The sequence below is a fragment of the Fonsecaea pedrosoi genome (genome assembly GCF_000835455.1).
Source record: "Fonsecaea pedrosoi CBS 271.37 unplaced genomic scaffold supercont1.4, whole genome shotgun sequence".
In the NCBI taxonomy this organism is placed as follows: Eukaryota; Fungi; Ascomycota; class Eurotiomycetes; order Chaetothyriales; family Herpotrichiellaceae; genus Fonsecaea; species Fonsecaea pedrosoi.
The window spans coordinates 1,081,420-1,094,452 of record NW_013550612.1 but is presented as its reverse complement, the minus strand read 5'-3'; the positions used below and the strand labels follow the sequence as shown (position 1 = coordinate 1,094,452).

The 13,033-nt window shown below is 53.6% G+C and overlaps 6 protein-coding genes across 6 annotated transcripts; 3 read left to right on the top strand and 3 right to left on the bottom strand.

The window, feature by feature from the left end:
* Positions 1 to 150: 150 nt before the first annotated feature.
* On the top strand, positions 151 to 723 carry Z517_06188 (uncharacterized protein; the record flags this gene model as incomplete). Its single annotated transcript, XM_013427930.1, has 1 exon — positions 151 to 723. The coding sequence occupies one exon, from the start codon at positions 151 to 153 to the stop codon at positions 721 to 723; it is 573 nt and encodes a 190-aa protein (XP_013283384.1).
* Positions 724 to 2,542: 1,819 nt separating this feature from the next.
* On the top strand, positions 2,543 to 4,399 carry Z517_06187 (uncharacterized protein; the record flags this gene model as incomplete). The annotated part of the gene is made up of 1 exon (XM_013427929.1): positions 2,543 to 4,399. One exon carries the CDS (start codon positions 2,543 to 2,545, stop codon positions 4,397 to 4,399), a length of 1,857 nt encoding a protein of 618 aa, XP_013283383.1.
* Positions 4,400 to 4,665: 266 nt separating this feature from the next.
* Z517_06186 (uncharacterized protein) lies at positions 4,666 to 5,775 on the top strand (the record flags this gene model as incomplete). Its single annotated transcript, XM_013427928.1, has 1 exon — positions 4,666 to 5,775. One exon carries the CDS (start codon positions 4,666 to 4,668, stop codon positions 5,773 to 5,775), a length of 1,110 nt encoding a protein of 369 aa, XP_013283382.1.
* A 553-nt stretch (positions 5,776 to 6,328) lies between these two features.
* On the bottom strand, positions 6,329 to 7,728 carry Z517_06185 (uncharacterized protein; the record flags this gene model as incomplete). Its single annotated transcript, XM_013427927.1, has 2 exons — positions 6,329 to 7,067; positions 7,190 to 7,728. The coding sequence occupies 2 exons, from the start codon at positions 7,726 to 7,728 to the stop codon at positions 6,329 to 6,331; spliced, it is 1,278 nt and encodes a 425-aa protein (XP_013283381.1).
* Positions 7,729 to 9,066: 1,338 nt separating this feature from the next.
* Positions 9,067 to 9,881, bottom strand: Z517_06184 (uncharacterized protein; the record flags this gene model as incomplete). The annotated part of the gene is made up of 2 exons (XM_013427926.1): positions 9,067 to 9,737; positions 9,833 to 9,881. The coding sequence occupies 2 exons, from the start codon at positions 9,879 to 9,881 to the stop codon at positions 9,067 to 9,069; spliced, it is 720 nt and encodes a 239-aa protein (XP_013283380.1).
* Positions 9,882 to 11,292: 1,411 nt separating this feature from the next.
* Z517_06183 (uncharacterized protein) lies at positions 11,293 to 12,574 on the bottom strand (the record flags this gene model as incomplete). Its single annotated transcript, XM_013427925.1, has 2 exons — positions 11,293 to 11,710; positions 11,931 to 12,574. 2 exons carry the CDS (start codon positions 12,572 to 12,574, stop codon positions 11,293 to 11,295), a joined length of 1,062 nt encoding a protein of 353 aa, XP_013283379.1.
* Positions 12,575 to 13,033: the final 459 nt, after the last annotated feature.

The following is a 13,033-nucleotide window of genomic DNA, read 5'->3' as shown; positions in this document are numbered from 1 at the left end:
AGGACAAACCTGATCATTCTTTATTATTCCATCACCAGACTGAGATCCCTTTGGGTATGTATCAAACTCTTCGCTGATCCCATCTGAACTATACATTTCTTTCACTTCCAGCCTTGAGTACAATCCAGGGCGTCGGGTTCCTGTATCAGAATGGCCTCTCCAGCACCGCTTCCATCTGCTCTTCCAGAGACAACCATCCACATAACGACCCACGACTCCTCTGGCAAAGCCACGCTCTATTCTTCATCCCAGAACGAATGGAATTGGGTTTCCGACAGGTCCGTTGGCCTCAAGACGGTGTACACTACTTCGTCTTTCCCGGTCTCGCTGAATGACGATGCCGATATCGAGGCGCACAAGGCGACCGTGGCTAGTGGTAAGCTCGGACTGGTTCAAAAGGGCGGCACGGTCTGTCGCCTTGTCGATTTTGGTCCAGGAAACACTCCGTTGATGCACCGCACGCAAAGTCTGGACTACGGAGTGGTGTTGGAAGGCACCATCGAGATGGAGCTGGACGATGGCAGTGTGACTCTTTTGAAGCGCGGAGACGTGGCCGTGCAGCGGGGTACGAATCACGCTTGGAGAAATCCCAGCAAGACGGAGTGGACGAGGATGCTTTTTGTCCTGCAGGACTGCCAGCCGGTACTTGTCGGCGGCGAGAGGCTTTACGAAGAACTAGGTGAGGGAGCCAAAGACTTTCCAAGCAGCGGCAACGATAGTTGAGCCGTGCCAGTCTAGCAAGTTCAGCTGTGGTCATATGTCAATCTAGGGCAATTATCCCCTGGCTTCCTTTCTGAGTAGAGCGACGTCGACATCTGTGACATGGCTCGTTGCCTTGTGATCTAATCTTTTAGTATTCCACAATAGGATACAAGGGGCAGAAGGACGAAGAAGGCCCGTTTGTGGCTATGCAGCTCTAAGCTGTGGATTGTGGGTCAGCATTACTCGTGTGTACCTACTGCGTAGTCTGGCCATGAAAGGCCTTGTACTTCGTGAATTATGGTCTAGTGGCATCTTGAAAAGATGCTACGACTACTCACTTTTACAAGGCTCAGTCAGTGCTGGACAACCACAGCGACAACAACAATCACCACCACCACCACCACCACCACCACCGCAACAGTTTACCGGAAAAACTCCACGTGAAGAGGATCAATTCGGGTTGCATCATATATTATTATGTACCAGCTCTTCGTGATCGTGCTTACAGCGTGAGAGGCAACGGTTGTGACGGTCCGAGACATTTCCCTACTCGGTAGACCCGCACGGCTCGTCATCACCAATTTCCCCCGCCAGGCTGTGCGCGCGGACGTACGAGTAAGTGTGTGGATGCGTCGTGGCTTCGTGGATGTTGGGACCGCAGCCTCGACGGGCTTTGTTCACAGGGTGCTGTCTTGCTCGTAATTACTGTCCTATGTAGCAACCGCATCTTTTTCAAACAATCGTGCAGATTGTCACATCCCTTTAGGTTTCGTGCGGCAGTGAGCGTCAGTATGGTCTCGTGGTTCATTTGTAAAGTCATCAATTGGAACGGGCGGTTCCCTCGACAATGCTCTCCACGGCGCCAAAATAGTCCCTAAAGGATGGATATTGATTGCTTTAGCAAGATCCATAGAGGTTGCGGATGTGGTCAGAGACAGTTGCGCTTATTTGAGTCTGCGTGGTTTGTCAGTGAGTGGTGGTGAATTCCGGTGAGACCATGTCAACTAGTCGCCCATGATACTGTACCTCTCGGGAAAGAAATGAGTGAGAGGATACGGGTTGAGTGGCCGATGATGGAATCTTGGGATGCGTCGCTCCTCATTCCCGACGGCATTGGCATAGAGAGACGGGAACAGGGTGTACCGAGTAAACTCGTCCGTCACAAGGATCAGGCGGTTGTGAGGTCAGTGCATAATTTCCTAGAAGGGTAGAGGATATGCAAAGCGGAGTGGATTGGACTGTGGTTGGTGCGAGAAAAAATGACCGCAGGCTCCCTCCCTGGTGTATTCAGTACTGCGTAGTTTGATCATGTCGAGTCAATTTCTCTTCCATTCCACAAAAACCATCCTCCGCCAGCCTCTGTTACACCATGTTCATCATTCAGACCCCTCAATCGTTCTATGTCGTATGTGGACGGCTATAGTTCGCCGATCTCTGATCGTCGTTCGCAATGACGTTCCTCGCTTCTCCATCTTCCTCTTCGCCTCCATGGAACCGGTAAAGGGCACAACCTCGATACCCCTCCACATACCCGCGCTGAGAGAGGCGTTCGCTCGTCGAACAAATCGCTGATTTGATGATCGTTACTGCATTCTGCTCAACAAGTCGCTTGAAAGCCGGATCGCCCGTCGTCATTGGAAGGAAGGATCCTCATTCTGAGCGTTCCTGACCAGCTATCCACGTGGTTCCTCGTTGCTGATCTTCTCACATTGGTCGTGAGTCGATATTCTTTAATGGCCCCTTCTGGACTAATCTTCATCTGTGTCTCTCTTAGTAGTCTATAGCTTTGGCGTTCGTGATTCCTCTTTTGTCAAATTATCGTCCAACACCATTGAACACCATGTCGCGAGATATCCCTTCAGTCCGAACCAATACCCACTCATTTGCACAAGGCGCGACAAGATTAAGATCGGTACCTACGCACGAATCTGTTCCCTTCTCTCTTGCAGGTCCCAGAGTTTCCCATCCTTCGAGAGAGCAGCGAAGCTTTGTCAGTCGCGAATATCAAGAATCATGCCCTGAATATGGACAGCCACCCGACGAACCCATCTGGGGGTTGGCTGCTCCTTTACCACGGGTCAAGCGTCGAGGTATGCGATATCCAGACAGGAGACCGGAGAGAGATGCCATAGACGAGTCAACAAGAACCCGACGACATGCCCGCGAACCCGCGCTGCAACAATCGTCAATAGGAATACAACCAGCATCTCGGACAGAGGCCAGTCCTCACCGACATGGAGAACAGGAACATGACGAGCCGCGCTGGAGCAGCGCTGATACTCGGATGTCTCCCCCCCAGCCAGATCTCCTCCGCCGGGCGACCACCGCCAATGTCTCTTCCTATCTTAGTGAGCCGGTCGTCCCGCACAATACCGTGCAACAACCTGGCATCCTCAGCGCAGAAACAAAGCGCAAGGAACGCGAGCTGGTCGCTGAGAATATCAGCGCACACGACAAGGCACGTACTTCATCTGCAGAAGGACGGAGAGGAAGCCATGAATCTCAAGGGCCGCATACTCACGCGTACACATCTCCCAGTGGTTCAACGGCCCATGACTCTTCCATAGATCGGACGCAAGATTTGGTGGTCGGACGTGAACTGGAACGGGCGGTGAGGAGTGAATCTGCCATCGAATCAGCGCGGCGGCGACTGCAGCAATTAGCAGATACGGCTGAGTACGAAAGTGGTTTGCGGCAGTGTCCTCCAAACATTGACTGGGAAGAATATCACCCCTCGGGTGACACCCTGGTACAACGGCTCTCGCACTCGGGCGAATATTCTCGGCCGCGATTCTTCAACTTTTGGGGCCCAGTACGACATAAATATCGAAAGCCATTCGCAGAGTTTCTGGGGACCCTGGTTTTCATGACGCTCGGCCTGTCTGGATCCATCGTTCACATGACAGCGGGCAGCGACTACGGAAGTCTGCTGACTGCGTACATGGCATGGGGTTTTGGGGTGATGATGGGCATCTACATTGCAGGTGGCGTCTCTGGCGCTCATCTCAATCCGACAATTTCAGTCGTTCTCTCCGTCTTTCGCGGCTTTCCATGGGACCTCTGCTGGAAATATATTGGCGCTCAGTTCCTCGGCAGCATCGCTGCATCTGCACTCGTGTTTGGTCTCTACAGTGACGCCATCAACGAGTACACGGCCTCAGACATTGCTCGCGTTGGACCTGCATTCTACACTCAACCCCGTGGCGGATTGAGTAATGTCGCTGCCTTTTTTAATGAGCTTGTTGCCACCGCAATCGCAGCCGGTTCCGTCCTTGCCTTGGGTGACGACGACAACGCACCGCCGGGAGCAGGCATGCATGCATTCATCATCGCTCTCCTGGTCATGTGCCTTTCCATGGCCTTTTCATACAACACTGGCGCAGCTCTCAACCCTGCGCGGGACTTTGGGCCTCGTTTGATAACATTTTTTGCAGGCTCTGGTGTCCACGTGTTCACCCGGGATAATTGGTGGTGGATTTGGGGGCCTTGGGTTGCTACGCTCGCTGGTGGGCTTGTTGGTGCAAGCGTTTATGACATTTTCATCTTTAAGGGCGGAGAGTCTCCCATCAACTACCCCACTGGCGCCTTGAGAGCCGAGTTGAATAGCTCATGGAAGGAGATAAGGCAGAAATCAAAGATAGGCCGGGGAAAGGATAGCACTGGAGATGTCAATAAGGAGATTAATCTTGTCGCTTGAAACGAGAGGATGGCGGAAATAGGGTTGAATTCTGCAAGGCAGGTCATTTAGGGCCACGGGCACAAGCATCCCCCATCTATCTCCATCCTGTCGCTGCTAATCGAAGCTGACGAGGCTGAATAAGGCCGAATGAGGCTTTACGTTAGCGCCCGCTGTTTCTCCAGGACTTTATTAGCGACAGAGAGGCAACTTTCCCGAAATGAGTTTCCATCTTCACCTTCTAAACGCTGTTTGCGCATGATCTTTTCACTTCGTCCCTCCGACTAATGCCTTTGGGAGATGGCACTCTTTCTGATAATGGCATTGCGACCACTAATGTCGCTCTTGCCGACGAGGTCGAAGCCTTAAATTCCATTTACGGCTCGGATACTATCACCCTCCAAGAATCCGGGGGACCTTTTGTCACTGGGGTCCTGCGCCTTCCAGGGTCTGAAATATCCCTGCTCATCTCCTTCCCTGCGGAATACCCTGATGCGCCTCCGGAGATATTGAAGACACAGTCGACGGGAGACAGTGGGCGAAAAGGCGAGGGCGAGGTCGCCGTCCACATCCTCCGCGACGTGCTCACCCGGGTGTGGACTGAGGGTCAGGTGTGTTTGTTCGATTTGGCTGAGGAAGCCGGTCCACTGCTACAGACGCAGCAACATGAGAACGAGCACAGTGATGTTGCGCCGACTCAGGGTGTCGTCGAGCAAAGCACTACGAAGTCGCATAGGTCTGCTGCCTCATCCTTGCCCACCCACCACCACCACCATCATCAGCCACCGGTCCCCCGCGATGGCCACGCCCTCCCTTTCGAGCATGGCTCTGGCTCTGGCTCTGGCTCTGGCTCTGGCTCTGAACCCTCCTCCGCGATGAACATGCCCTCTAACGCCGCCGTAGCCTCCTCGCTCGACACGCCCACGTATCCTCCTCCGAACTGGTCCCTTTCCGAGGCCCTCACGGTCAACAGATCGACCTTTGTCGCGCGGGCGTGTCCCGTGCGGTCGCTGGACGAGGCCCAGGCCTCCCTCTCGCACCTCCTCGCCTCTAACAAGAAAGTCGCTAGCGCGACGCACAACATCAGCGCCTGGCGCATCCATTCGACCAACGCGCAGACGGGCGCGGTGATTACGGTTCAGGACTCGGACGATGACGGCGAGACCGCCGCCGGGGGTCGCCTCCTGCATCTGATGCAGCTCATGGACGTGTGGAACTGCATGGTCGTGGTGACCCGGTGGTATGGCGGGGTTAAGCTCGGACCAGATCGGTTTCGCCTCATCAATCAGGTTGCGAGGGAGAGCTTGGTCAAGGGTGCGTTTGTGAAGGAGCATGGAGGAGAGGATAAGGAGTCGGGCAAGGGAAAAGGCGGGGGGAAGGGGAAGGGAAAGAGGTGATACAACGCAAGTCTGGCTGTCAAGACTGGCCAGTGGAGAGATATAATCAAGACTGGCTACACGAGATACAAGAGGATGACGGATGACGGTGTAGATTTCGAGTGTATAGAAAGACACCCAACCGTGACATTGAGGATGTACAGTTTAGCTGTGGAATTGGACAGAAAAAGTACCAAGAGTTGATAGATGATGGATTTGTTATGCAAAAGACTGCGCAGACACGCGCCTTTTCTCTCTGCGTCTGCGTCTACCATTCTTTCATGCAATCTACACTGTACTCGAGATTATATCATGACAAGTATTATGTTGTCTTGTTATATTCATCATTCGATCTGATTGTATGTGCTATGGGTCATGAGCCATGAACCATGGGTCATGCATGGGCCACAACCATCTTTTTTCAGTTTCGGTCGGTCTGTTGGTCAGTCAATCAGTCGCTCGGTCGAACAGCTCATCTAGCTCGCTCGCTAGCTAGCTAGCTACGTAGCTGACGGGCGGCTGGCTGACTGGCCCAACTGACTGGCTGGATCTTTCTACACCGGGTACGTGTGTATTAAGGCATAACCTCTCCGGCTTTGACAGCCGCAGCCCTCCGTCTCGCGCTCTCCGCGGCCCTGCGCATCCTCAGATTTCCCTGGACGTGCTGGACCTCATCCTCGGCCCTCTTGGCCTTGCGCCTGGTGATGAACTCGCTCGGCTGGCCAAAGTCCGGCGTGCCGCCGAGGGTGGCGAAGATGTCGCCGACGTAGTTCGTCGCGGGGATGCCCTTTGCAAAGGTGCTGTTCCAGCCGGCGAGGATGCCGTCGACGACGCGCACGCCGGCGATGTAGATGTTTTGGATGGCGGGCGGGAAGCCGCCCTGGTCGACGTACAGGAGGTTCTGGATCTCGCTGACCGAGGGGGGCGGGCGGTCAAAGTCCGAGGCGGTGCGCATGACGATGACGCGCGAAAAGTCGGTCAGGTTGCGCGCCGCGGCCCGCAGGATCGCTTCCAGGCTCGCATTGTCTTCCTGCGCCGTCGTGCAGTATACGCCCGACCCGTTGGTCCAGAGCGTCGTCGTGTTCTCAAACGCCTCCGACAGGTGCGTCCCGGAGTAGTACACGTCCGACGTCGCCACGTCGCAGCCCAGCACGCTCGGTCCCCGCGCTCCCGCCGCGTAGATGCTCTCGGCCGCGTACTTGGCTCGGTACTCCTTGCTGGCCGCGCTGTCGTTGAGCTTAGCCCCAGTCGCGAAGCTGATGGCCACGTCGCGGAGCGCTTCGTTGACTTCAAAGACCTCGGTGCCGTAGATCCTATAGAGCCATACAGACACAATAGATTAGTCCCGCAATCTCAAATAGATTTTGCATTTCTTGTTATAGATTCTCATGGCAGTGCCCGGGACGTTGCCTTTTGCCTTGGGACTAAAACTCACGTTTCAGGATAATCATCCGGAGCGTCGACACCAAATGGAATGTACCCGGTCGTAAAGTTCGACGGTATATCTCGCAGATCAAACTCATATTGCAGCGCAACCTGGACCGCGTACTTGGCAAAGGTCACAGCCCCCAGCGTCGCCACCTTGGGGTTCACGCCTGCAATCCCCGCCACCATAAAGTATGTCTTGGTGAGGTTGAACTTGGGACTGAGCACAAAGGCGCTGATGGTCGAGGCCGCGTTGATTTCGGATTCCCCGGTCACCACCTGACAGACATCGCCTTTGGCGGTGCAGTGGATTTCTGGGAACAGAGGCGAGAGACCCGGCACGGTGATGTTCTGGGCCAGGAGGTCGAACTCCTTGATGCCGTACCAGACCTCCGCCTCGGGGGCAAACATGCTGATGATGACGACCTTTGGGGAGATGGGAGCAGCTCGCTTGGCAACATCACTGCGCGTTTCGACTGGGGACGCTGTCGAGGAAAAAATGAGAGCTACCGCAGCAACAAGCAGCTGGCAAACACCGTGAGAACGCATGGTAGACAGATTCAGAGAGCTCCGTCCGCTTGAGCTTCTGGAAAAGACACAGGGACAAGCTTTCTTTGCCCGAGCACGCGAGCAAGAGGAGTGAAAAGAAAGGGACTCCGGAAACTCGGCGACAGGGAGGGACGGTACCTACCTTTTGAACCTACGCTCGAAGCTTCAAGCTCCCCTCGTTCATCGGCAGCAGCTGCTGGTTTCGTGGACAGAGCAGCTCTCCAAGCGACGTATTCGAACGCGGTAAATCCCACCGGAGGCCAGCGGATTGGAGGCGATGACGACGAGATGCAGAGCTTCGGGGCGATAGCTCCCATGCTTGTGTACCTTGCTTTGAAGCTTGTGGCGGCAAACAAGCATTCGGCACAAGCAATTGGCTGTGGGAGCTTGTTCGTCTGTTTTGTTCTGGAAAGATCGGGCCGTTGTTGTTATCTGTGCCAAAGCGTAGATGGGCAGCTGGTTTCCCGGGGTCGAATGAGCGTGGCTCCCATGCAGATCTAACTTAGCTCGGATCAAGTGTGTGCCCGCCACCGTCTCCATCCCACACCGTTATCTCGCAGCACACGGGTCAGGATCATCCAAGTATGTGTAGGCTCCCTACCTGGTACGTGATAAGGAGCGCGCGGTACCGAGTACGGGGTACTCATCTCAGCAACATGTCCGGGTGCGACAGCTTCTTTTGGGGCGAAGTTCGCCTCCATTATGCTGACCAACAAGGCTGAGGAAGCCTCCAGTGGATTAGGTGAAGACAGACTGAAATCAGATATTACTCGGTACGTGTGACCCTACACTTGGAAATTGGAACCCCAAGGGAATGGTGGCTCGGTGGGTATCGATTTGATACCAGGGAACCAAGCCTGCGGATGTGGTGATGTTAAGTTGGGTGGCTGGCGTGGTTGGATAGGCGAACTGCGATGTTGCTGCAGCCTATCACGTGCTCCGAGTAACGATGATAAGCTTTTCTATTTTTCGCCTGATAAACAAAATTCCCTTATCGTAAATGACGTCAACGCATCGCGGGGTGCGGAAATCATCAACTTCCCACTATGTGCAGGTACGAGGGCTCGATAGGTATGCACGTAACGTGGCGCGAAGGTAAGTAGTCTGTATTTTCAGTACAGTCCCCCTGTATCAAGAGCGAGCTGACAATGCAGTCTATATAGTCTATTTCTAACTGGTCCGAAGCGAAACGAACCTGCTGCTCTCGGACCCAATGCAACGGTCCTCCCAAGCCAGGCGAACTCGCAGGATACCTCAAGAGCCAAAGGCCACTACGGGTAAAGAGAAGAAACGTGATAAGATGGGGCCGTAGCTAAAAACAAAATGGCACCAGTTTCATCATGTAGAGCCCGGGAAACTCATGCCCACGAGCACCGCTCGGGCCTCGATATCTCCGTGCGCATAACTCAGCCCGCAGACTCCACCGGGCTCAAGCATCATCTCCAAGTGTGTGCCCAAGTCGAGCTTCAGCCACCTCTTCACAAAGGCGCGGAGGATGTGGCCATGGGCGACGACCACGGCGTCGCAGTTGCGGTCACCCTGCTGCAGTCCTTGCCGGTGGATTGACGTGATCTGCGAAATCAGCCGGTCGAGTCGCTCCGTGACCTGGGGTGGAGTGTGGCCTCCAGGACCCTCGCAGCCGTCCCGCCAGATATCCCAGGGCCGTTCTCTGTCCAGGCCTCTAGACTTGCGAAGTTCCTCGATCTGGTGCTGCAGAAGACCTTCGTAGTCCCCGTAGCCCCATTCGGCGATGTCTTCGGTCGTGTGCACCTTCTCCGTAAGCGCGGCGCGCCAGCTGGGTTCTTGAACCTGGTCTAGGAATAGTTGAAGCGTCCGTTGCGCGCGCTGTCTCGGGCTGCATACAATGTGGGCGACTTTGCTCGGGTCGATCAAGCGTCCAGCACCGAACACCACCTTGGCTGTTTGGCGGACCTTGTCTTCGCCTTCGGGGAGAAGAGGAAGGTCGGTGATCCCCGTGAACCGCCCATTCCGAGACCATTCCGTTTCACCTGCGCAGGTAATATACGTGTAAGCTTGCAAATGCGAGCTGGTCTGTTCGAGGAAGAGTCGAGGTGCAATATAAAAGCAGGGGATGATGTCTTACCGTGACGAATGAGAAACAGTCGCGGTGTAGCCGCGTCTTTATCTGACATGGTTTGGGCCACGAGCCGACAAAGTAGATCACCCACAATATCTTCCAAAGTCGAGATATCCACCGGGGCGCCCTCAGCTCTGAGAAATTAGGTGAAACAAAGCGGGATATGGTGCTACACCACCACGCGGATATATCGTCCTCTAGCTCAAGCTAGGTTCCTGACCCTCTTATCAATCAGCCTTAAGGTCCTCAGAGGACAACAGGCGGGAACAATCAGCAAAGTGAAAAAATTTCTATCGAGAGTGGCACGTATTAACTATACCCAAACACACTCCATGTGATGGTCCAGTCTATAGTCCAAACTCCGAAACGTGCAAGATACAAAAAAAGAGGGGCAGAAGGAAGGAAAACAAGTACAAAGCTGGGCGTCGTTGAGGTGTTGAATTCAACCCTTTTTGGGAATTTGATGGACAAAATCACCCAGGTGCCTTCCTTAGTCAGCTTCCCTGTATATCCACCCCCCCTGCATGTTTTGCTCTGGGTTCTACCCTTTTCTTCCCTCCCTGGCTAGGTGGTCCAGGCGTGTCTCGTTCGTATGGTTAATGCTGGTGGTTGTCCCCATGCGTGAATCATGCTAGGCTTTACACTCGCATCAAAAGGAAGACCTTCAAGCGAACTTACATCGGGGACGTCGATGTCGTATGGTGGAGGGGGAATAGATACTCGGGGAGAGATAAGCCATCATAACACAAAAGCCCTCATGTGCAAGACAACATCACGCCTATGACGGCAATCCCCTGGTGGATATTGATTACCTGTATGTATTGAATGACCCCAGTCTCTACTTTAAAGTGAGGTCACAGAGCCTCTCGTGGCCTGTACAAGGATACCAGGGACGGGGGGCCTCCAGTAGGAAGGCATGGCTTTAGTTTCCCACCCGGAGCCGTGAGTGGCCCGGGCCAGAACGTTCTAGTTACCCCTTCTCAGGCATACGCATCAAAATAGTAGTCCTGGTCCCGTCGCTCTGCCGAGTCCTGGTACGGGACCACGAACGACAAGGGCAAGATGAGGCTTATTCGATCTGCAAGCAACATACTCGTAAGTCTTCTTTTGGCCCTGTCGAGAATCATTTGGTTCCAAGGCGGTGCCAGGGTGGAAGAGGCGTTCGTGATCATGATATTCGTTACCTTTTATAGTTTATGACACTCAAGCTCATATTTCTGCTCCACAATCTGCCTATATTCGAATTATACTGGCCGATACAAATGGTCAAGTTCTACCCAGACGATCTGATCCTTCGTCTTTCCCCCCGTTTCGGATTCAATGCAAAATTGTCCCGTGGACTTTTAATCTCCATAAACCGAACCAAATGCATCCCATGCTATGCGTGTTCCAATCAAACCATATTTACCACAGGGTCGTCAAAGTCATTAAGAGTCGTTGGAACTGAGGGACAGGAGCCCGGTTGCTCAAGTGCTGACACTTTTATCGATCATCCAAGTTTTCCCGTTGGCCTCCTCCTCAATGACAAATGCCTCTTTCGCATATTCGTAGATGGATCTATACGGTGGCCAAAGGGATCGCGCTTCGTCTGTGAGTTTGCCAGCTTTGGTTTTGCGAGACGCCTCGGTGCTGCTTTTCCCCGTAATCGTGTCGTTGCTGCCCTTGCGCCTTGTATCGTATTCGAAATCCGGGCCCGGAAAGTACGGCGCATTGTATTCACCAAACAGGATCTCGATTCCAGCAAGCTGCTCTCTATATCCGTTGGGGATGGGTACCTTGATCTCGATCCGTTTGCTGAAGACATATTTACACGGTCGATCTAACGCCTTTTCAAATGCCTGACAAACTTGCAACGGGGTGAGCATCTCAAAGGCAAGAGCAATCCTAGAACAAATCCAGCTGTTAGACCCAAGTTCTTTGCTCATGTTGCTTACCACCTTGATCCCGTCAAAAATGGTTATGATCAGCCCGACCCCTGCAAACAACGGAGAAAATATCCGGACAAGAATCCTTGTACAAGGTCTTGACTATTCGGGGCGCCGGGAACGAACCATGTGACCCAGGATCGAGGGTTGTTGTAGAGGAGAAACTCGCGGTAACGTACCTGTGTCCATTCCATTTACCGGGTCCATCCTTGAAAATCTGCAAGACAGCTGGCCCAACATCGTGCTCGGCATCTAGCCAGGGCAATTTGGTGTCGGGATGGAAAGGTGCTCGCCATTCCAGAGTTCCATCGTCCTTGAAGTCCATGCAGAACAATGGGTATGGTAGACTGGTGAAATTGTTGTTGTAGATTCCTGCATAGACAAAGGTCGCAGGGAGTCCAAGCTGTCGAATGTAATTTTCCACCGTGAACTTGCACGCCCACTGGGGAAGTGCCGGCCAGCGTGGATTGTGAATTGAATGATCGGGCATGCTGCTGTATATGAAGTGCTGTATGTTGCGCTTCTTAGCCGCATTGGCCAGTGCCTTGCCGATTTTGATCTCATCGCCACCCAAAGGGTTGGTGTTGATAAAGGCAATCTGAGCACCTTCAAACACAGTGTCGATGAGGACCTGGTTGTTCAGCAAGGGTCCCTCGAACAACCTGACATTGGGCAAGTCGGCGAGCTCCTCAGCCACCAGGCCTTTCAATGAATGGACATGGGCCCGGACGGCATAGCCGACAGCTGCGACTGCCCGAATGACCGACGCAGCCTGACGACCTGTACCGTTGACAATTGCTATGGTCTTGAGTCTATTGGGCATGTGGCGAATATCTGCCGCTAGGGGTCAAGACAGTCAACGCCTGAAAGGAAAAAATTTGGTTTGGGATGGTGAACTTTGTGAGAGTCGGCGCGAAGAGGATTGTGGCCGTCGAAAGGATCAATCGCGCATCAAAGATTTCTGCGTTACCAACGCCGTTGTCGATAAGATCAAGATAGAATGCCAAAGGGAAAAAGGCAAAAATGGACCACACCGTGCTTTTCAGAAATGATTTTGGGTATCATGCGATTAGAGGACAACCAGAGAGACACATTCCACCATAAAGGGCAAGGGAGTCACAGGGACCTCCGTGCCGTAAATCGGTCCCATTATTCGAGGACCCTTTGGGTGCGCAAATTCTGCAACGGTGTGTGAAAAGGTCTATGACCGCCAAACCTGATGCAGCTTATCCTTTACGTAACCGGGAGTGAAAATGTGCCAGCGGGGTGCTGGGTCCATGCT